The following is a 24,136-nucleotide window of genomic DNA, read 5'->3' on the forward strand; positions in this document are numbered from 1 at the left end:
TAATCTAAAATTAAATTTTTATTGAAAACATAACAAAGAAAATTATAGATCCTATTAGAGTCCTCCGTAAGTCTCAGACGTCATTCTCCCTGTTCTCTGAAGTAATCAATATCCTGCATTGTTTAACAATCTCATGAATGACTTTATAGTCTTACTACATATTTTTTTTAAATTTATAGTATTTGTCATCTAATAATTTCATATAAATAGCATAGTTTATGTTTTTGTGTGCAGGTGCCTTTTTGTTATTGTTCAGCAATTCTGTGTTTGTACTTTATCCATATTGATAAATATAATTCTATTTTTTTTTTAAGATTTTATTTATCCATGTGAGACACAAAAAGAGAAGCAGAGACATAGGCAGAGGGAGAAGCAGGCGTCCTGTCCGGGAGTCTGATGTGGGAGTGGAGTCTGACTCAATCCCAGGACCCTGGGATCATGACCTAAACCAAAGGCAGATGCTCAACCACTGAGCCACCTAGGTGCACCAATAAATATTCTAATTCATTTATGGAACTTCCTAAATGGAATCATGCAGTCTATACTCTTTATGTTTGACTTATTTTAGCATATCTCAAATTTATGTTATATTTGTCAATAATTTTTTTAAAAATAGACTTTATTTTTTATTTTATTTATTTTTTAAAGATTTTATTTATTTATTGATGGGAAACACAGAGAGGCAGAGACACAGGCAGAGAGAGAAGCAGGCTCCATGCAGGGAACCCGATGTGGGACTCAATCCCGGGACTCCAGGATCATGTCCTGAGCTGAAGGCAGATGCTTAACTGCTGAACCAACCAGGCGTCCTACATTTAAGGTTCTTTTATTTATTTATTTTTTTAATGACATGATAGCTCTTTTTATTTTTTTTATTTTTTTATTTTTTTAAAGATTTTATTTATTTATTCATGAGAGGCACAGAGAGAGAGAGAGAGGCAGAGACACAGGCAGAGGGAGAAGCAGGCTCCATGCACTGGGAGCCCGACGTGGGACTCTATCTCGGGTCTCCAGGATCGCACCCTGGGCCAAAGGCAGGCGCCAAATTGCTGCGCCACCCAGGGATCCCGATAGCTCTTTTTAAAATTAAAAAAAAAAAAAATTTAGTGGTACTGAATAAGACTGCATTGTCTGGATGTACTACAATTTATTTAACTTTTCCCTTACTGAAGGTCATCTTGGTTGCTTCCAGGCTTTGGCAGTTATGATTAAAGCTGCTATAAATATCCATGTGTAAGTTTTTGTGTGGACATAAGCTTTAAACTCATTTAGTTGAATACCAAGGAGTGTGATTGCTGGATTGTATGGTAAGAATGTTTAGTTTTGTAAGAAACTGCTAATGTCATCTAAAGTGGAGATTCCATTTTGCATTTCTACCAGTAATGAGTAAGATTTCTTATTGTTCCACATCCTTGTCAGCATTTGATGTTGCTTTCTCTGCATCTATTGAGATGAACATAGAATTTGTATTTTTTAGCCTGTTGATATTGACGGATTATATTAGTTGAATTTGGAATATTGAATCATCCTTGCATATCTGGAATAAATCCTAGTTGGTCGTGGTCTATAAATCTTTTTTAACATTATTGGATTCAATTTGCTACTTAGTTGTTGAAGATTTTTGTATTTATGTTCATGAGAGATTCTAGTTTGTAGTTGTTTCTCTTGTAACATCTTTGTCTGGTTTTGGTATTAGAATAATGCTTGTCTCATGGAATGGGTTAGGAAGTATTCCTTCTGTTTCTATTTTCTGAAAAGAGTCTAGAGAATTGGTATAATTTCTTCCGTAAATGTTCTTGAATAGACATAGGCCTATTCAGTTGATTGATTTCTCCAGATTTTTTGTAGATTGTGAATTTCCAGAACCTGTTCTGTTTCTTCCAGGTTATCAAATTTGTGAGCATATAGTTGTTTATAATATTCCTATATTATCGTTGTAATGTCCATAGGGTCAGTAATGATGGCCTGTCTTTCTCTTTTCTAAGGTTAGTGATTTATTTCTTCTTCTTTTTTTTTTTATTAGTTAGCCTGGTTTATCGAGTTTATTGATCTTGTTGAAGAACCAGCTGTTGGTTTAATTCATTTTCTCAGTTGATTTCCTGTTTTTAATTTCATTGATTTTTGCTCTGATTTTTATTATTTCTTTCCTTCTGCTTACTTTGGATTACTTTGCTCTTCTTTTTCTAGTTTCCTAAAGTGAAAGTTTAGATTATTCATTCACATTTTTCTTCTTTTCTAATATATGTATTCAGTGCTATAAATTTCTTTGTAACAATTGCCTTCACTGTGTTCCACAAATTTAGGTATTTTCATTTTAATTTTGTTTAAAATATGTTAAAATTTCTTTTGGTTCTTCTTTGACATATGTGTTATTTAAAAGTGTGTTATTTGGAGCACCTGGGTAGCTCAGTAGGTTATGTGTCTGCCTTTGGCTTAGGTCATGGTTGCAGGCCCTACTTCGGGCTCTCTGTTCAGTGGGGGGTCTGCTTGTTCCTCTTCCTCTGCCCCTTCCCTCCTGCTTGCACACATGTGCCTGTGTGTACTTTCTCTCTCTCAAATAAGTAAAATCTTAAAACAAAGAAAAGTGTGTTATTTAATTTCTACCTATTCTGGGATTTTTCAGCTACCTTTCTGTTACTGATTTCTAATTTAATTCTACTTCTGAGAGCAGACATGTATAGTTTTTTTTTTTTAATTTATGTTTTTTAATTATTAGAGAGAAGGAGCATGCACAAGCCTGGGAGATGGGAGTGGGTGAAGAGGGAGTGGGAGAAGCAGACTCCCTGCTGACTAGGAAGCCTGATGCAGGGGTCTATCTCAGGAACCTGAGATTACAATCTTAGCCAAAGGTAGATACTTAACTGACTCAGCCATCCAGGTGCCCCAGACATGTATATGATATCTATTCTTTTAAATGTATTAAGACTGAGAATGTGGTCTGTCTTGGTCAGTGTTCTGTGTGAGGTTGAGAAGAATGTGTTGTGCTATTGTTGGATAAAGATAGATGTCAGTTAGATCCAGTTGATAGTGTTGTTTGTTTAAACTGTGTTCTGCCTATTGGATCTTTTAATTACCAATTGGAGATGTTAAATTCTCCCACTATAATGGTGGTTTCGTCTATTTCTCTTTGCAGTTGTATCAGTTTTTATTTTTATTTATTTTTATTTTTAAAAATATTTTATTTATTTACTCATAGAGGCACACACACAGAGAGAGGCAGAGACACAGGCAGAGGGAGAAACGGGCTCCATGCAGGGAGCCCCATGTGGGACTTGATCCCAGGTCTCCAGGATCACACCCCGGGCTGCAGGTGGCGCTAAACTGTTGTGCTGTTAGCTGGGTGCTACCCAGTATCAGTTTTTTGTGGTTTTTTTTTTTTTTTTTTTTTTAATGATAGTCACACAGAGAGAGAGAGGCAGAGACACAGGCAGAGGGACAAGCAGGCTCCATGCACCAGGAGCCTGACGTGAGATTCGATCCCGGGTCTCCAGGATCGCGCCCTGGGCCAAAGGCAGGCGCCAAACCGCTGCGCCACCCAGGGATTCCCCAGTATCAGTTTTTATGCGATATATGTTTTACACCAATGAAAAGACTGAGACTGTTTAGAGTAGATCAAAAAACAAGACCAATTATATGTTGTTTATGAGAAGCCCATTTTAAATATGACATGTACTGATTAAGAGTAGAAAGATAGGGGGTCCCTGGGTGGCTCAGCGATTTAGCGCCTGCCTTCGGCCCAGGACATGATCCTGGAGTCCGGGGATCGAGTCCCACGTCGGGCTTCTGCATGGAGCCTGCTTCTTCCTCTGCCTGTGTCTCTGCCTCTCACTCTCTCTCTGTGTCTATCATGAATAAATAATAAAAAATAAAATCTTTTAAAAAATGGCATAAACATTAAAAAAAAGTAGAAAGGGGAAGATATACCATGATAACACTAATCAAATGAAAACTGGAGTGGCTTTATTAATTTCAAATAAAGCAGAGTTTAGAGCAAGGGAAATTGTCATGGATAAAGAGGGACATTATATAGTAGTATAATAAAGGGCTCAAATCTTCAAGAAGATATAACAGTCCTTCACATGTATACACCTAGCAGCACATTGTCAAAGTACATGAAGCAAAAAGTGGTAAAATTGCAAGGAGAAATAGATCCACTATTGTATTTGGAAGGCTTCATCAATAAGGACATAGTTGAACCAAATAGGTCAATCAGTAACTAGATCTAATTGACTTTTTTTTTTTAAGATTTTATTTATTTATTCATAAGAGATGCAGAGAGGGAGGCAGAGACAGGCAGAGGGAGAAGTAGGCTCCACATAGGGAGCCCCATGCAGGACCCTATCCCCGCACTCTGGGATCAGGACCTGAGCCAAAGGCAGACGCCCAACCATTGAGCCACCCAGGCGTCCCTCTAATTGACATTTATAAACTGTTTTGGTGTGTTAGGGAGGGACAAATGAAGAGGTACACAAGGGTTTTAGAGCAATGTAACTAGTCTGTATGATACATAGGGGTGGATACATGTTGTTTATACATTTGATAAAACTGAATATACGAGAGTGAACCCTAATGTAAACTGTAGACTTTGGTTAATAATGATGTGTCAATACTAATTTGTTCAATGAACAAAGTACCACCCTGCTGTGAATGTTGATGGCAGGGATAGCTGTGCATGCACGGGTGGGGTATGTGGGAACTCCACATTTTAGCGTTGCTGTGAATCTAAAACTCCTTGAAAAATTAAGGTTTCTTAGTTAAAAATTAGAACAAATGCATCTGGAACCTAGTAGTTTCTAAAGGTGTTTTCTGGTTTATTTTTCAGAGAGGTATTTCCATTTTTATTGAAAAGCCAGAGTCAGAAGTATATGTCATTGAAGCATTCATATTAGGTGATAATATGGAATGACTTTGCTCTGATATGTGAAGTTTACATTGTATGAAAATATATATCTTACTAAATACCATTATTTATCTATGTTTTAAGTACTGAGCCTCAGTTTGAAATACCACTCTAATAAGTTAGATGCTTAATGGAAAAGCTTTGTTTTGTCTACTGAAGAATAGTAGGAACTCTTCATGGTTTATCTTTAGTGCCAACTGTAAATACTGTTGCTTTCAAGCAGAAGAAGAGATTAATGATTGTATATAAGTATTAATTACAGAGGTTACTTTAGGACTAAAATGCTTTGGGGTTGATTAATATCAAGGTTTCCCATTTTCAAATATTAGCCTCTTAATTTTAATTACTTAAATAAGTAATATATTTGTTACTTAATGAGTTTACTAAAAAAGGCAACATTATCTTGAGTTCAGTCGATTATTCCTTATTTATTTTATTTTTTACACTTAATTTAATTTTATTTAAAGATTTATTTGTTTATTTTAGAGAGAGAGAGCATGAGCAGGAGGGTGCAGAGAGAATCTCAAGCAGACTCTGTCCTGAGCATGGAGCCTGACACAGGGTTCAGTCTCAGGACCCTGAGATCATGACCTCAGCCAAAACCAAGAGTCAGATGCTTAACTGACTGTACCACCCAGGCGCCCCTTTCATTTATTTATTAAAACAATAGCAGTCATTTATTTAGTTAATGAATTGAACTTTAGACAGCTTAGAGGAGAAGGCTGTCTTCATATGGTGTCTATTCAACTGGAGACCATATGATCCACTTCCAAAATGCCTCGTTAACTGGCTCTTTGGTGCTGGCTGTTGGCTAGGAGCAGGATCCTTACGAGATCATCTCTATGAGCTCCTTTCAGTGTAGTGCCTGGGTTCTATGAGCAAGCCTCTTACAAGGGACAAAATAGAAGTTGACATTTTTAAAACTTGAGCCAGAAAATTGACACAGCACCACTCTGCCATGATCTTTTTTTTTTTTAAAGCATTTTACTTTTTACAGTAGTTTCAGGTTCACAGTGAAATTGAGCAGAAAGTATAGACTTTCCATATGCAGACTGCCCTCTGTCCCTACATATGCACAGCCTCCCCAACAATCGATATCCTGCATCAGAGTGGTGCATTTGTTATAGTAGATGAACCAACATCACCCAAAGTCCATAGTTTACATTAGAGTTTACTCTTGGTGTTGTACATTTAATGGATTTTGGCAAATGTATAATGATGTATATCTACCATTACATTATCATATAGAATAGTTGCACTGCCCTAAAAACTTGTGTTCTGTTTATCCCTTCCTTTCCCCCACCCCCTGGCAATCATGATTTTTTTTACTATCTTTGTAGTTTTGCCTTTTCCAGAATGTTATATACAGTTGATCCTTGAACAACAAGGGTTGAAATTGTGTGGGTCCACTTACATGCAGATTTTGTACAGTACTGTAAATTTATTTACTCTTCCTTAGAATTTTAAAAACATTTTCATTTATCTACCTTATTTTATTATAAGAATATGGTATATAATACATATAACATACAAAATATGTGTTAACTGATTGTTTATATTAGTGGGAAGGTAAGGCGTCCAGTGAACTGAAGGCTATTAGTATTTAAGTTTTTAGGGGATCAGAAGTAATAAGTGGATTTTACATTGTGCTGGGGGTGTCGGTGCCCCTAATCCTTGAATTACCATGATCTTTTGGAGAAGTCACACAACCCATATTCTAGGGGATGGGATATAGACTCTTTTTTTTTTTTTTTTTTTTTTATGATAGTCACAGAGAGAGAGAGGCAGAGACACGGGCAGAGGGAGAAGCAGGCTCCATGCACCGGGAGCCCGATGTGGGATTCGATCCCGGGTCTCCAGGATCGCGCCCTGAGCCAAAGGCAGGCACTAAACCGCTGCGCCACCCAGGGATCCCCCCACAGTCTTGATTATTGTAGCCACATCTTAAGTCTTGAAATGGGGAAGACTGATTTCTCCCACTTTATTGCTTTTCTTTTTTCAAAATTATTTTATCTATTCTGTTTCTTCTGGCTTTCCATATAAATTTTATTTTATTTTAAGATTTTTTTCTTTTTATTATTAATTTATTCATAAAGAGAGAGAGAGAGAGAGAGAGAGAGGCAGAGACACAGGCAGAGGGAGAAGCAGGCTCCCTGCAGGGAGCCTGACGTGGGACTTGATCCTGGGTCTTCAGGATTAGGCCCTGGGCCGAAGGAGGCGCTAAACCGCTGAGCCACCGGGGCTGCCCCTCCATATAAATTTTAGAATAATTTTGTGTAGATACACAAAAATTCTTGCTAGGATTTTGACAGGAATTGGATATATATCAATCTATTTCTTTTCTCTGAAGTACCCATGAATAACTTGGCATGCTTTTACTTCTCCTCTCTCTTACTACCCAACTTTTTGTGTTTATTTGAAATTTCAGTTTCAGACCTGTAATTATTAATTTTTAACGTTTGAAAATTGTTTTTGGATCATCATGTTCCAGTTGAGTATATCTTTAGTATAATGCTGATCTGTGTTGACTAGGAGACCAGCAGTTTGTCTAAGCTGCCTACTATCAGTGACATAATGTGGTGTCACTCAGTGATTATATTCTAGCAGCAGCAGCAGTTTTGCCAGTGATATTAACATGATGGTTTACATTTTTATTTTTTTACTCAAATTCTCCCTTTTCTCTGATTTTGTAGCCTAAATTACCCTTGCCTCAGAGCCCCTTGCCCAGCAAGGCTAGATCAGGCAAACAAATCTATACTTGGGGACTATTTTTTATCTTTATCTAGGAATTTATGGTTTATGATATACATGAAAGGATTTTATAAAGTAAGAAGTTCATAAGTTTAATTCTAGACTTTAAGTTGATCTGCAGCATTTTTTTATTTATAGCTATTTATTGGGCTCAGGGCGTGATTCCGGGGTTCTGGGATCAAGTCCCGTGTCAGGCTCCCTGGATGGAGCCTGCTTCTCCCTTTGCCTGTGTCTCTGCCTCTCTCTCTGTGTGTCTCTCATGAATAAATAATAAATAAATCTTTTAAAAAAGAATTTGTTGATACGGTGTTGAATGCTTTTTGGAACATGAATTCTAGGAGTTGTGTTAGATGCTGTAATTGCAGAGATAATGTAGACCTTGCCCTCACAGATAGTCTTGTAAACAGATAATTTCATCACACTGAGGTTAAGTGTGATGACAGAGATATTTGGACATTTCTGGAGTAGAAAGGGGCCTTTACCTCTCTAGGGGAGGAGGAATATTGGAGAAGCCATGCTTGAAATGAGTCTTGAATGGTGAATAGGAGTTAATCTGGTGAAGGACATTTAAGCTGATGGATGTGAATGTTATGGAAGGACATTTAAAGCAGTTAGAATAACAGACAAAGGCACATTGCAAAGAAGTAGCGTGTTAGGATTTCTAGTAGGGGAATTTCAAACAGGTTAGTGCTGTGTGAATGGCAATTGCAGGGAGCAGGAAGTTGCAAGATAGGAGGCAGTGGTTCTCCAACCTGTTAGGTCCAGTGTTTCCTTTCTATAGTAAATATTTTCTTTTCTTTTTAAGATTTTATTTATTTATTCATGAGAGACATAGGCAGAGGGAGAAGCAGGCCCCCTGCGGGGAGCCAGATGTGGGACTTGATCCCAGGACCCAGGATCACGCCCTGAGCCCAAGGCAGATGCTCAGCCACTGAGCCACACAGGCATCCCATATAGTTAATATTTTCTAATGTCCCTTTATTTATTCTTTTTTTAAAAGATTTTATTTATTCAGACAGACACAGAGAGAGAGAAAGAGAGAGAGAGAAGCAGAGACACAGGCAGAGGATGAAGCAGGCACCATACAGGGAGCCCAATGTGGGACTCCATCCTGAGATTCCAGGATCACACCCTGGGCCCAAGACAGGCACTAAACTGCTGAGTTACCCAGGCACCCCCCCCTTTATTTATTCTTAAATAGAACTTATGTATAATTATAAGTCATATATAATAAAATAACATGCATAATTTCTAACAAATCAACATGACATAAATCTAATATAAAGTCAATTTATAAGTAATTTGAAATAATGTATTTTAAAATGTAAATGTTCAGTCATTATTGCATGAGAACATATAATGAATCAAACAGATATTTGTACCTATATGTAGAATTCTTGTGAATGTGCATCAATAAACACAGACTTATATAGATGTATTGTTTTGATAATTAAGCTATTTTAACTGGCATTGCCATCGGTAATGAGAGTTTTTTCCAAAATGTTCAACAACCTGTTTGTAAAATTCTGACCACAGTAAAGTACAAATTATATTGCTTTCCTTCTTGTAAAATTTGGTGTTTATTAAAACTGCAAAGCATTTTTAATGAAAAAAGAAAAAAGATTAATTTCTAGGTTCATGTAATTATAATTTTTTTTTTTTTATTTATGATAGTCACACAGAGAGAGAGAGAGGCAGAGACACAGGCAGAGGGAGAAGCAGGCCCCAGGCACCGGGAGCCTGACGTGGGATTCGATCCTGGGTCTCCAGGATCGCGCCCTGGGCCAAAGGCAGGCGCCAAACCGCTGCGCCTCCCAGGGATCCTGGTTCATGTAATTATAAACAGATTTTTCCACATAATGTTAGATGGGACATTACCAAGTCATATGGGACATGAGTCAGTTTGTTTTGTGGGATTCTTAAGCAGGGATTGGTAAACTACATCCCAGAGGCCATACTGCCTATTTTTGTATAGCTCATGAGCTTAGCTGACTCTTAGGTTTGTATATTTTTAGAGCTGGGCCAAAAAAAGAGAGGAATATATAAAATAGTGATGGTAATGCCTTTACAAAAGTCGCCAACTCATTTTCTTGAGCATTATAGGATGCCTAGCATCCCTAGATCCTGCTCACTAGATGCCAATAGCACTTCAGTCAGTAGGAAACCAAACACAGCTTCCACATTTTTCAAGTGACCTTGGAGAGCAACCTTGTTGAGGACCACTACCCTACATGACCAGTTTTCAGTATTTTATTTCTCTCTTATACATTTAACAGATAGTAATATGGGGGTGCCTGGGTGGCTCAGTGGTTTACACATCTGCCTTCTGCTCAGGTCATGATCTCACGGTCCTGGGATCAAGCCCCAAATTGGGCTCTCTGCTCAGCCAGGAGTCTGCTTCGCTCTCTCCCTCTGCCCTTCCTCCTGCTCATGCTCTTGCTCGCTCTCATAAATAAATAAAATCGGGGATCCCTGGGTGGCGCAGCGGTTTGGCGCCTGCCTTTGGCCCAGGGCATGATCCTGGAGACCTGGGATCGAGTCCCACGTCGGGCTCCCGGTGCATGGAGCCTGCTTCTCCCTCTGCCTGTGTCTCTGCCTCTCTCTCTCTCTCTGTGTGTGTGACTATCATAAATAATAAATAAAAAAATAAAAAAAATAAATAAAATCTTAAAAAAAATAGTAATATGCATGATTTATTCTGACATAGGTTTCTTATGTATGTAATTTTTTTCCTTCCATTCAAGGAAACAATTAAAAGGAGGCAATAATTGTTAATATAAAGTTAACTTTGAAAACCCTCCAATTTTTATTTATAAAAATAAAGCTTTACAAACTTTAATACTTTACTGCTACTAATACCATTATTTGTAACTTACAACTTACACAAGAATTTTTACAATTGACCATAACCACTATAGCAGGGAATAGACAGCTCTTGGAAACCTTAACACAGGGAAGTCATAGTATCCTATTGACATTTCATTTATTTTTTTCTTTTTTAAAGATTTTATTTAGTTATTTATTTTAGAGAGAAACAATGAGCATGAGAAAGAGCAGAAGGAGAGGGCCAAGCAGGCTCTGCACTGAGCACCAACTCTGAAGTTGGACTTGTTCTCATGACCCTGAGATCATAACCTGAGCCAAAATCAAGAGTCAGAGGCTAAGGCAACTGAGCCATGCAGGCACCCTGACATTTTAGGTAGATTACTTTGGTGAGGTATAGAAGATAGACTTTAGGAGGTACAAAGTACAAGCCTAGTTTAGGTACAAGATAGTGATTGCTCTCAAGTACTTGATACTAGGTAGTAGGGACAGAGCAGAGGAGGCACATTATTAGAGAACTATTTTGATATAAGAATTAATAGAAGTTGATGAACGAAATGTAGGCTTAGTTCTTAATCTTTGTTGCTCATTAGATTAGAAGTATTTGGAAAGCTTTTAAACAATGCCAATGCCTGGGCCCTGTTACATATTTAGAATTCAGAATTTCTGAGGTAGAGTCTGGGCATTGATATTTTAAAAATGTACCTCATGGAGTGGCTGGGTGGCAGAGTTATTTAAGCATCGGACTCTTGGTTTCTATTCAGGTCATGATCTCAGGGTTGTAGGATTGAGCCTCGCTTTAGGCTCTGTGCTCAGCGTGGAGTCTGCTTAAGATTCTTTTTCCCGTTCCATCTGCCCCTCACCCTGCTCACTCGCATGTACTCTCTTTCTCTCTCAAATAAATAAATGAATCTTTACCAAAAAAAGTGCTTCATGAGTCTAATGTGCAGCCAGGGTTGAGAACCACTAATTCCAGTTGTGGAGGAGAAAGAAGCATCAGGAATAAGTGAGTACCAACTGAGGCTACTAGTGGATAGAGGTGACATGCCTTGAGCAGTGTCTGTTCCATGGTGTAGCTATTCAGATATTTCTTGAATAAAGAAAATTGTTGACTTTGAATTCAAACCACAGTCAGTTCCTTATTTAATTTCTGATGATTCTAAATTTGGATGAATTGGCCCTAGTTCAAGATATCATTGACTGGGACCCAACCAAAATTAATTCTGTCACAGGTGAGGTTATATCAAAATAGATATCTTCATATAATTTGAGGAGAAGAATGATATGAATCACCTATGTTGTGAAGCAACGTGCTAGTAGAATAATTTAGCTTAATTCTAGTACATTATACAAACTGATGTTTATGTTGGGTGGCTTAGATAGAGAATTTGGGTCCCCAGACCTGGTAAATTGGCAGGTATTCAGTAAATGTTTAGTGAAATATAAAGTGAAATATCTTTACCAGAAGGTTGTTATATTTATCATACATTGTTTTTACATTAATGGAAGAATGAAAGGCAATATGTTTGTCTGTCTGCCCCAGTCCTACTTCCTCTACCTATACTTTTTTTTTTTCTCTCTACCTATACTCTACCTGTACAGTCTTCCTTACACTCCTCTCTTCTCACTGCTACTGCCCAAGTTTAGTCAGGACTATTGGTTCTAAATAATAGGCATATAGCTTAAACTATCTTGAATAGTAAATTGAGTTTTTTGGTATTTGAAGGTGGAAAGGATGCTGAAATAGCATACAGAATTGAGGAAAGGTTTACAGGAACCAGGACCTCGGAGATTATAGAGCAAGGAATTCACTCCCTTAGAACCCACTCTCTTGTCTTCATTTTTTTTTATTGCAGGTAGGCCTTTGCCAAAAGATCAAAGAGAGCAGTCTGCATCCTAGTCATATATTCTTCTGATACTATGACCCCAAGAGGCAAGACTATTTCTTCTCCTACTCTAAATTGGGAGATTGATTTGGATCAGTTGTTGTGTCCAGAGAGAGGAGGATACTATGCTTTGTCTGGTTTGGAGCTCATGCCAGTCCCAGTGGCCAGGAGAGGATAAGGATATACCAAAGAAGAGGCAAGGAAAATCTTGAGACCAAACCATTAATAGTCATTGTCCTCTCTAAGGCTCCATTGCTACAGACATTTGAAGATTTTCTGCTTCAGTTTATATAGCAGCTTACTGTTCTCAAAACAGCAATGGCAATTAAATTTTAAAAATTTATGAAGAAACATAAAATTGTATACCATTTCAGAGAACTGTGAATGAGCCATTTGACTAAAGATGGACTTAAACAGCTGACATAATACATTCCTTTAACAGAATTTACTTAGTGCTTCTATGGACAAGGCATTATACAATTATAGTATATCAAACCAAGCCTGGCTATAAGCCATTGTGAAATTATGTAAGATTTCATCAGAGGATGAATTAATTTATTTTCTTGTTTTATTATTTAGTTTATAAATTTTTTAAATTATTTTTTTCACCATGGAATTTAATATTTCAGAATTAGATTCTAGTTATTGATATAGAATTTGAGTGACATGGAATTTTTAACAGGTAGCTTTTCTGATACTAGATACTTGTAAAAAGAATATTTTTTTTCTTTTAAAGAGCTTATTCTTATTACTGTCATTGATGGCCCTTCTTGAAAGCTTATTCAGTGATTAAGAATCATTCAAAATATGACCTGCAGTTAAGAAGCTGGGTTTTTTTTTTCTAGTTATTTATTACTTTATTACTTTTTCTGTCATTATAGTCGATTGCATCTGCAGACATGGATTTCAACCAGCTGGAGGCATTCTTGACTGCTCAAACCAAAAAGCAAGGTGGGATCACATCTGACCAAGCTGCTGTCATTTCCAAATTTTGGAAGAACCATAAGACAAAAATTCGAGAGAGCCTCATGAACCAGAGCCGTTGGGACAGTGGGCTTCGGGGCCTGAGTTGGAGAGTTGATGGCAAATCACAGTCAAGGCATTCAGCTCAAATACATACCCCTGTTGCCATAATGGAGCTGGAAATAGGAAAAAGTGGACAGGTAAATCAAATTTCACTTTCCTTTTGTAAACTCTGTTTCCCATTACATGTTAGCAATATGTCCAGATTGATTTTATGTAACAGTCTTTTTTGCAAGATAATAATAGGAAAAACTCTTTTCCTAGAATCCCTTTTCAGAGATAGAATCATCTGAAAATTTGGATATTCCCAGTTGTGGATAGAATCTGGAAACCAACCTCATGGTCCTGGCATCTATCTCAGAAGAATAAAATAGATCATTGAGGTGATTGAACAGAAGTTGGCCACTACTCCGTTTTGGTTAGATCTCAGAATTCTTGGCATTTGATCAAATCTCCAAAGCAATGAGAGAGATACTAAATAAAAACCAAGAATTGAGATTAAACAACACAGAGTAAAACTGTCTCACCCAGTCATCTTTATTATTTGTGCTGCTGAAGCGAGCACACCCAGTTATCTTTATTGGCAGTGTATCTTAATTATAGTAATATATTTGTTCCTAGAGACCTTAAATGTGCAATCTCTGTCCTTAAGGCTACAAATAATTTTTAGTTTGATCTTAATTATTTACAAAGTAGTTCCTTTTTTTCTTGAAGTTTCGATAGTCATTATAGCAGATAATTTTGGCATCTACATTGTTTTTCTTGAAGTCATTCAGTTTGTGCTTCAGATGATTGCCAGATCAGACTTTTAATAACCTGGTGTATGCCTTTTGGGAAAAAGGGAAAAAAAAAAAAAAAAGCAGCAGCCATAATTAGGAAGAGAAAACCCAGATCACTGAATTAGCTAACCAGATTTTTTTTTCAGATAATCAAATAAGTGCTTCTGTTACATCCTATAATAGAAATTAATTTTTCTTCTAGAGATGAGAGCATTTTTTTTAGTTGTCCATTTCCCTCACATATTCCTTAAGTTTCTTAGGAGTTTTCAGTGTTTATAGTTTTATAATGACACTAGTTTTTTTTTTTAAAGGTTTTTTAAAAATTTTTATTTATTTATGATAGTCACAGAGAGAGAGAGAGAGAGAGAGAGAGAGAGGCAGAGACATAGGCAGAGGGAGAAGCAGGCACCATGCACCGGGAGCCCGACGTGGGATCCGATCCCGGGTCTCCAGGATCGCGCCCTGGGCCAAAGGCAGGCGCTAAACTGCTGCGCCACCCAGGGATCCCCAATGACACTAGTTTTAATTGAAAAGGTAATTCCTTAAAAAAATAATTTTTTTTCCAAAATACAGTTGGAGAATCTTTTATACAGTTATTGTAAAATAGTGCTATTGCCTTTATTGACTTTGGTTTGTCTGACCCTAAAGTCCATTCTCTTAACCATTGTCTTACATGGCCTTCCTTTTACTGTTCCTAGACCAAAAATCTGACAGATTAGAAAGGTGTGATAACATGTAGTTATCTAAGTTTCACTAACCATTTGTATAGGCTATTCATTTTTTATTTGGCAGTAGTGATTATTTCATTTTTTTGTTTTTTAAGTATAGAACGATTTCGTCAATGTGTAAATCTAAACATCACTACAAATAATTTGTTGACTAGCTTCAGGGACATTTTATGACCAATTAGAACAAGTCGGTAAGTTTTTTTAGGTAGCCAGATAGTTTTTGCTTGGCAACCATATATAGTGTTTTTCATAAGTACTCAACTTTGTTGTAGCTCAAAAGCAGCAACAGACAATATATAAATAAATAGACATTGCTATTGCTAGAAAGGTTACCTGTCATAATATAATCAACAAATCTTAGAGGTCAGAGAGTCCTTCAGCACTTAGCCAATGAGGTAGTATATCCTCATTTTCTTTTTTTTTTTTTTTAATTTTTATTTATTTATGATAGTCACAGAGAGAGAGAGAGAGAGGCAGAGACACAGGCAGAGGGAGAAGCAGGCTCCATGCACCGGGAGCCCGACGTGGGATTCGATCCCGAGTCTCTAGGATCACGCCCTGGGCCAAAGGCAGGCGCCAAACCACTGCGCCACCCAGGGATCCCTATCCTCATTTTCTAGAGAAGGTATCTGAGGTAGATTTATGACTGCCTTTAAACAGAGGTAATATGTGGTAAAATGAAAACAAAAATGGAGATCACTAAACTGATTTTTTTCCAAAAACCATTGACACTAACATTTAGGAGCCAAAAAAACATGTTAGTAATATAATATGGTAGTCAACAGCATTGATACTGAAATTGCTCTTTAACCCACAAAATCCTTTGGGTGCAAATATATTCTTGAATCAAGATAAGTTGTAAAGAAAGAAGTAAACAGTAATACAACCTAGGCCGGCAATAAAATATACAGCCCAAATCCTACAGGATTTTTTTTTGTGAAAAGAGTATCAAAAAATTGAATATGCCCCACACTAAGTTCCTCATATATTTCCCAAACTTGTTGCTCCTTCATTTTTTTTTTCATCTCAGTTAGTGACACCTCCATTCTTCCAATTTATGTCTTTTCTTTTTCTCACACCCACATCCATTCCATCATCAAATCCTGTTAGGGTTAATTATAAAATACAGCTAAAGTTTTACTGCTTCTCACTACTCCCCCCTATTCTGTTCAGATCTCCAACACTTGTGTCTTAGATCATAACAACATCCTCCCAACTGGTCTGTTTGCATCTGCTCTCTATCTTATTCTCAACGCACAGTAGTATATCAACAGAGTGTCTCTCTTAAAGTATAAGTCAAATCATGTATGTATTCATGGCTCTCATCTCACTAGTGGCTTGCTATCTCAATCAGATTAATGGGTCTTTCTCTCACTCACTCTTCTCCAACTAGACCTAATGGCCTCCTTTGCTGATTTGTGGAACATGCCAAGCATGCTCCTCCTTTACGATCTGTGTGTTTGCTTTTCCTTCTCTCTGGATTGATCTTCTCTCAGATATCTGTAATAATAGCTTTTCTACTTTCCTTACATCTTTTTTTTTTTCCCCCAATTCACCTTCTCAGTAATGCTTTCACTGGGCACTTCTCTAAAAGTTCAGTCCTCCGCTTCCTGTTTTATTTTTTAAAACTTGAGCTATAATATCCATACAATAATCTGTATGCATTTGAAATAATCAATTTGATTAATTTCAGCTGGTGTATAAACTTGTGACATTACCACTATAGTCAAGAGACAGAATGTGTCTATCAGCCCCCAGAAGTTTCCTTGTGCTCCTTTATTTATAGTCCATCCCTCTCTCTACCCCAATTCCTAGGCAACCAGTGATGTACTTTTGTTATCATAGATTAGATGTTTTTTTCTGTATTTTTTCTTCCTGCTACTTATTCTAACTGGTATACTATATATTTTGTTGTACTTACTAATCTTATCTTGCCTGTGCTCCACATTAGCATATAAGGCGGCAAGAGTTTTTACTGTTTTGTTCACTGATGTATCCTCAAGGCCAAGAATGCTGTCTGGGACATCATGTTCAGTAAATATTTGTTGAAGGAATGAATGAATCACATAATCCATTTTTTACTAAGAATCTAGCATGTGTCAGACTCTGTATAGGTGTTGGGGATATATCAGTGAATAACAGAGATGAGTCCTTTATCTTATGGAGCTGACAGAAAAAGAAAAATAGTAGTAATTAGTGTAAAAAAAGTATATCAGAAACTGAAGAATCTTACCAAAGCTCAGAAGAGGGAATAGCCTTCTTTACCCAGGAAGTTGAGGAAGGCAGTTCTGAGCAGGTAACATTTGCATTTGATTTCTCTGACAACTTCAGCTCTCCTATTCAGAGCTGAGAGTCATCACTAAGAAAAGTTGGTATAGGCAGTAAAGAGTCTTTAGAGTTTATGAACATATCTTTTCATTTAACAGATAGGTGCGACCTTTGGTGGGGTTTAGTACAGGTTCCTGATGATTGGCATTTCTTTTTTTACCACTTCCTTACATGTTGGTTTTCCAGTTTCTCAACCCACAGGCAGTAAGAAGGTAGCAAGAAGTAAATTGGCAGAAAAATTATTGCAAGCAAAAGCAAGATTCATTTAGTGCAGTGGTCTCAGCATCACTGAATATCAGACTTACCCAGGGAGCTTTAAAACATTATGAAAGCCCAGATCCACCTCAAAGTAAGGGGCTACTGCTTTAGCTTGAGTGAGGAAAGGCTTTCTAAGAAGGCAGGCTGATCTGGAAACACAAAAGGCAGAGGAAACAGCAAAGGCAAGAAATTGGCTTTGGTAAGAAATTTGGATTTTTATTCTAATACGAAACCATTGGAAGGAAACAAATGATGCAATGTGATCTATGTTCCTATAGGATCACTTTGACTCATGTCTGAAGGATGGATTATTGTACAGTCCAGAGTGAAACCATGATACCAGTATACCAAGAAAAAAGTCACTGAGGTCAAACTTGGTTTTTTGTACATTAAAAGTAATTTTCTTTTTTGCTTCCAAATCTCCATATCCTAGTATGTGGGTAAAAATGGTATCTCAAGGTGAAAACAAGCAAAAACCAAAATGTTCCATCCTTCAGTCTGTTAGCAAGGCTAAATATCCAGAATGAAGAGAACCAAAGTTAATACTCCACTTCCAAATGGGGTTATGTAGACTTTTGACAATCTTCATTCCACATTTCTACCTTTGTTCCACAATTTTGACGGTTCTCTTTTTAAAATCTATTGTAACATCTTTCAAAATTTGTCAAGCCAGAGATAACTAATAAAAATCAGTATTGTGCCCCTTCCTCCTGCCGTCCCCTCCAAAAAAATTGAAGCCAGGAGAAGCACTTAGAGGGAGCTCTTGTAATAGTCTAGGTGAGATGATATTAGCAGAGCAGATGGAGATAATTTTAGCGGTCAAGGTAGAAAGAAGTTGAGCAGATGGAAGAAATGTTGAATGTAGAGGAGTTACCTTCGAGACAAGGTGGAAGGCATGTGGAAAAGGAAAGAAAGTGAGGAATTAGAGATAACTGTGGGGTTTTTGCATGAATATGTTAGTGTAAATTGATGATCCTAGTGTTTAATACTCTTATTGCTAAGTTGACCATCCAATACACAACTTGCTTTTTTTTTTTTGATAGCTATAATTAGCCCTTCCACTTGGAAAAAAATAATTAAAAGAAATTATTTAATATTTGGCAGTTAAGAAAATGCTGTTTCTGCTGAAGTAGTTTTATTTTTAAACTCCGAATTTATAAAGAGATGCATTTGAGGTTACTGAGCAAAATTCTTTTTTTTTCTGAGCATAATTCATAATAGGCTTTGAAAGAAATCATTGTTTCTTATGATGTATCCTTTTCTGTATGTATATCATACTTCAATAAAACAATTTAAAGGGGGAGAGAGAGATTTGAGTGTTTGTCTTTGTAAATTCGTTGACCCTGTGAGAATGGGGCTTTGGCACTGCTAAAATGCTCAGCTTCTGACTAGTAGCCTGCCAACAGACAGCCCCTGGTTGTTGGACTTATTTCAGCTTGTTGCTGTTCAGACTCTTTGGTTCTATTCTTGTGGACAGATGGGGCTCTTGAAAGGAAGCCAGGAAACCAAGCCTTAATAGGACTTGGAAATAATTTTTAGATGTAAGTTCTTTGTACTGAACTCAGGGTGACAGTATATCCTCCTCAGCAATGTTGAAACTGCTTGTGTTTGTCTAGTATTTGTATATTGGCTAGTTGGCTGTGGGCTTCATTCCATGTGTGCCACTGCTCCACTGCCAAGATGAGTGTAGAAGGCCTCTGGCCCAACCTCGCTCTTACTTCTTGTTTTTTATTGTGTAAAATATACATAACATAAAATTTATCATTTAGCCATTTTTAAGTGTAGAGTTCAGTGGTATTAAATGCATTCACAATGTTGTGTGACCATCACTACTGCCTATTTTCAGAACTTTTTCATCATCCCAGACAGGAATTCTATATTCATTAAACAGTAATTCCCCATTCCTACGTCTCTCTGGCCCTTAGTAACCGCTCTACTTTTTTACCCATAAACTTACCTATTCTAGGTACCTCTCATATTAGTGGAATCATAAAATATTTGCTTTAGTCTGGCTTATTTTGCTTAGAATAATACCTTAAGATTCATCCATGTCACAGCATATGTCAGAATTTCTTTTTTTTTTAATATTTTTATTTTTTATTTTTTTTATGATAGTCGCAGAGAGAGAGAGAGAGAGAGAGAGAGAGAGAGAGAGAGAGAGACAGAGACACAGGCAGAGGGAGAAGCAGGCTTCATGCACCGGGAGCCTGACGTGGGATTCGATCCCGGGTCTCCAGGACCGCGCCCTGGGCCAAAGGCTGGCGCTAAACCGCTGCGCCACCCAGGGATCCCCATGTGTCAGAATTTCATTCCTTTTTAAGGCTAAATAATATTCCATTATATGTATGTACTAGATTTTATTCATTAATATGTTGATGGACATTTGAGTTGTTTCCACCTTTTGGCTATTGTGAATAATGTTCCTGTGACATGGATGTGCAAATATCTATTTGAATCACTGCTTTTAATTCTTTTGGGTATATACCTAAGAGTGGAATTTCTGAATCATATGATAATTCTATGTTTATGTTTTTGAGGAACTTCCAAACTTTTCCATGGTGGCTGCACCGTTTTAAATTCTTTCTAGCCATGCATGAACATTCCAAAGTTTGCACATCCTTCCTCCCTCCCTTCATTTCTTCTTTCCTTCCTTCTTCCCTTCCTTCCTTCCTTCCTTCCTCTTTCCTTCTTACCTTCCTTCTGTCTTTTAATAAATTGCCATCCGTGCCTGGGTAGCTCAGTTATTTAAGCTCTTGATTTTTGCTCAGGTCATGATCACAGGGTCACAAGATTGGGCTCTGAGCTGGGCATGGAGTCTACTTAAGATTCTCTCTCCCCCTTTCCCTCTGTCCCTTGCACCCCACCTGCTTGCATGCTCTCTTTCTCTTAAGAATATATATATATATATGTATATATATATATATATATGTATATATATATATATATGTATACACATACACACACACTTATTTCACCAGAGTGCCACTAAGTTGCTGACTAACAATTAATTGCCATCCAAATGGGTATGAAGTGATACTGTGGTTTTGATTCCTTAATGATTAGTGATGTTGAATATCTTTTCATATGCTTATGGCCCATCTGTAAATCTTCTCTGGAGAAATAGCTATTCAAGACCTTTGCCCATTTTTTAACCTGTTTTGTTGTTGGTGGTGGTGGTGTTATTGAGTTGTAGGACTTCCTTATATATTCCGGATATCAATCCCTTACAGATATATGACTTGCAAATATTCTCTCATATCTAGTTGGTTTCCTTTTCACTTTTTAGATAATATCCTTTAATGCACAAAAAATTTTTAATGTAGTCTAGTTTATCTATCTTTTTTTCTTTTGTTTCCTGAGCTTTTGGTGTCATAGGTAAGAAAGCATTGCCAATTCCAGTATCGTGAGACTTAACCCCTATGTTTTCTTCTAAGAGTTTTATAGTTTTAGCTCTTACATTTAGGTCTTTAATCCATTTTAACTTAATTTTTATATATGGTATAAAGCCATTCTTAGCACTTTTGTATGGATTTTAAGAAATGATTTCTCAATTGGAGGAGAGAGCGAGACTTTTGAACTTGGAAGTTAAGTTTCAGGTTTCTCATTTTTCTGAGATAGCTCTATGTAAAGTTAATTAAATCTTTTTTTTTTTTTAATTTATAATAGTCACAGAGAGAGAGAGAGAGGCAGAGACATAGGCAGAGGGAGAAGCCGGCTCCATGCACCGGGAGCCTGACGTGGGATTCAATCCCGGGTCTCCAGGATCGCGCCCTGGGCCAAAGGCAGGCGCCAAACCGCTGCGCAACCCAGGGATCCCTATGTGTAGTTAATTAAAGGGAGCTTAGTAGTACCCCCAAGATGCAAGTAGCATTAAATATGAGTGGTAGTCAATAGGAACCAGCTCAGATTAACTGCTGAATAAATTCAACTTCCTGTTTATTGCTAGGGTTATTAATGTAAGTCAATTAGAGGAAGTCAAAAACAAAGGAAGTATAGCTGGGTTTTAATAAGTCATATGATATTATTATGGTTACAGTAGAGAAGCATGAACTGAATTATGATGATAAAGCTAGTGAGTACATAGCTAAATGAGTGGTCACATCCAAACAATATATATATATATGTGTGTGTGTGTGTGTGTGTGTGTGTGTGTGTATATATATATATATATATTTGAAGATTTTATTTATTTATTCATGAGAGACACACACAGAGAGAGAGAGAGAGAGGCAGAAACAGAGGCAGAGGGCAAAGCAGGCTCCATGCCGGGAGCCCGAGGTGGGACTTGATCCCAGGTCTCTAGGATCACACCCTGGGCTGTAGGCGTCAGTAAACCGCAGAGCCACCCGGGCTGCCCCACATCAAACAATATTGATTACAAAATGAGTTTGATCTGTCATCCTCTTGATACTTCCTTCCTCATACATTCTCTTAGTTTAAAGAAAACAGACTAGTCATCTAAGGATATAATTTTAAGCTTCCATGCCCAGTTACCTATTTATATTGTACAGTGCCAACCAAGCAGAACTGTATTTTCTGTTCATGTGTATCCTTTCCTGTTGCTGCTTGGAATGCTCTTTATCTGCTCCCCATTTTCACTTGGTAAAAATCTCTCTTCTTCATAGTCCATAATACTGAATACCTCTGTTTTGAATTCCTCTCCAGTTATGTCAGCTGGCTCTGATAATCTGAATTCTCAGGATATTTTGAACTTTTTTTTAGCGTTTGATATAACTTAGATTTAAAAGATAAAACAGGGCAGCCCGGGTGGCTTAGCGGTTTAGCGCCACCTTCAGCCCAGGATGTGATCCTAGAGACCTGGGATCGAGTCCCACATCAGGCTCCCTGCATGGAATGGAGCCTGCTTCTCCCTCAGCCTATGTCTCTGCCTCTCTCTCTCTGTGTGTTTCAGGAATAAATAAATAAAATCTTAAAAAAATAAATAAAAGATAAAACAGAGCACCTATATTAGTTCTAACTTAAGCAAAAAAGGAGGTTAGTGGGTTACATACTTAAAAAGCCCAAACCTGGTTCTTGGCTTTAGATATCTCTTGTCTATGTTCATGTCATTCTGTAAACAAGCTTACTTCCCATGGAGGTAAGGTGATGGTTATCAGGCCCAGACTCATCTTTTCAGCTTAGAAATACCAGGGGAAAGAGATGCTTCTCTCTTCCCAGTATATGTGTGTTGATTAAAGACTGATCCTTATTTTTCTTGCTTAGGTCACATGGCTTCCCATGGAGAAGTCACTATTTACAGGAACTAGGGTAATTTAAGCTTACAGTATATCTAGCTCTTTGACCAAGGGCAAGGTAAAGTGTAGATTGACAGCTGATACTACATGGAAGAGGTGAGGAGTAGTTTCCCAAAGAAATTAGAGATACTGGACAAGCAAAATCAATATATGTCCGCTACACTATCTTGTTAGTTTATACCTTCAGTATATTTTTAAATGAATTAATAAGGGAGAGAATCCATATATTAGTTATCTACTGCTAATAACAAATTACCCCTAAAATTAGGGTCATAAAAACAACAAGCATTTATTATCTCACATTGGAGTTGGGGTAGGAATTTGGGAGGAGTTTAGCTAAGTGATTCTAGCTCAGGGTTTCTATTATTGAGTTGCACTGGATATTGCCCAGAGCTCTAAGGATTGGGGCTAAAAGATCTGCCTCCAGGTTCACTGGTGTGGCTGTTCAGAGAGACCTCAGATCCCTTCTGCTTCTTGCCCATAGAGTGACATAGCTACTGGTTTCTTCCATAGTGAGTAATCCAAGAAAGCAAAAGCAATCAGGAAGCCACAGTGTTTATGACTTAGTCACTGACTTGTACTCCATTACTTTTGCTTTAAAAAATAAAAAAAAAGCATGTCACTGTTTTGTTTTTTTTTTTTTCTTTTTTGCTGGGAAATAATGAGGAATAGAGCAGTATAACAAGTACAGAATTAATGAAGTTAGCTCTTGTTGCATTTTAATTTTCTTCCATTTAGCAATATATACTAGGTGTTTAATATAAGAATAGTAATAGCTGTTATTTATTATATCCTCATCGTGCTCCAAGCACTGTTCTGTGCATCGATTCATTCAGTCCTATTTACCAACCCTCTGAAATAGGTATGATTTTGGGGGCAAGGGAAGGGAAGGCTGTAGATTAACTGTATTTTTTAGTAATTTTAGATTTACACAGAAGTTGCAGAGATAGTACAATGAATTCCCTTATTCCCCTCATCCAGTTTTCTCTGTTAACATTTTGTGTTAACCACAATACATTTATTTGTAAAAATAAAAAACTAATACTGGTACATTGTTATTAGTTAAACTTTAGACTTTATTTTTATTTCACTAGTTTTCTCCATTAATGTTCTCTTCTGTTCTAGGATCCAATTCAGGATGCCACTAAGTTGCTGACTTAACTACTTAAATTGCATTAGTTATATGTCCCTAGTTTCCTCTGATATGTGTCAGTCTCTCATCTTTCCTTATTTTTCATGACGTACAGTCTTGAAACATGCTGGCTGGATATCCTGTAGAATGTCCCCCAGTCTGGGCTTGTCTGTTGTTTTTCTCATGCTTAGGCTGGACTTAAGGGTCTTGGGAAAGATTACAACAGGGGTGAAGCGCCTTCCTTATCACACCATACTCTAATAGGATACATGC

The 24,136-nt window shown here is 37.3% G+C and overlaps 1 protein-coding gene across 5 annotated transcripts in view; it reads left to right on the forward strand.

Annotated features, from left to right (window-relative positions):
* Nucleotides 1-24,136, forward strand: part of COMMD1 (copper metabolism domain containing 1) — a 186,544-nt gene that overhangs the window by 81,753 nt on the left and 80,655 nt on the right. For all 5 annotated transcript variants that reach the window (XR_008664948.1, XM_055329117.1, XM_055329114.1 and 2 more), the window contains one exon: nt 13,242-13,523. Coding sequence is in view for 4 of the 5 variants with exons in the window: in XM_055329117.1 (XP_055185092.1) it covers nt 13,242-13,523 (282 nt within the window). In the remaining variant the exon portion in view is untranslated. The remainder of the gene's footprint in view (nt 1-13,241; nt 13,524-24,136) is intronic.

Source organism: Nyctereutes procyonoides, unplaced genomic scaffold (assembly GCF_905146905.1).
Source record: "Nyctereutes procyonoides isolate TBG_1078 unplaced genomic scaffold, NYPRO_anot_genome, whole genome shotgun sequence".
Taxonomy (NCBI): Eukaryota; Metazoa; Chordata; class Mammalia; order Carnivora; family Canidae; genus Nyctereutes; species Nyctereutes procyonoides.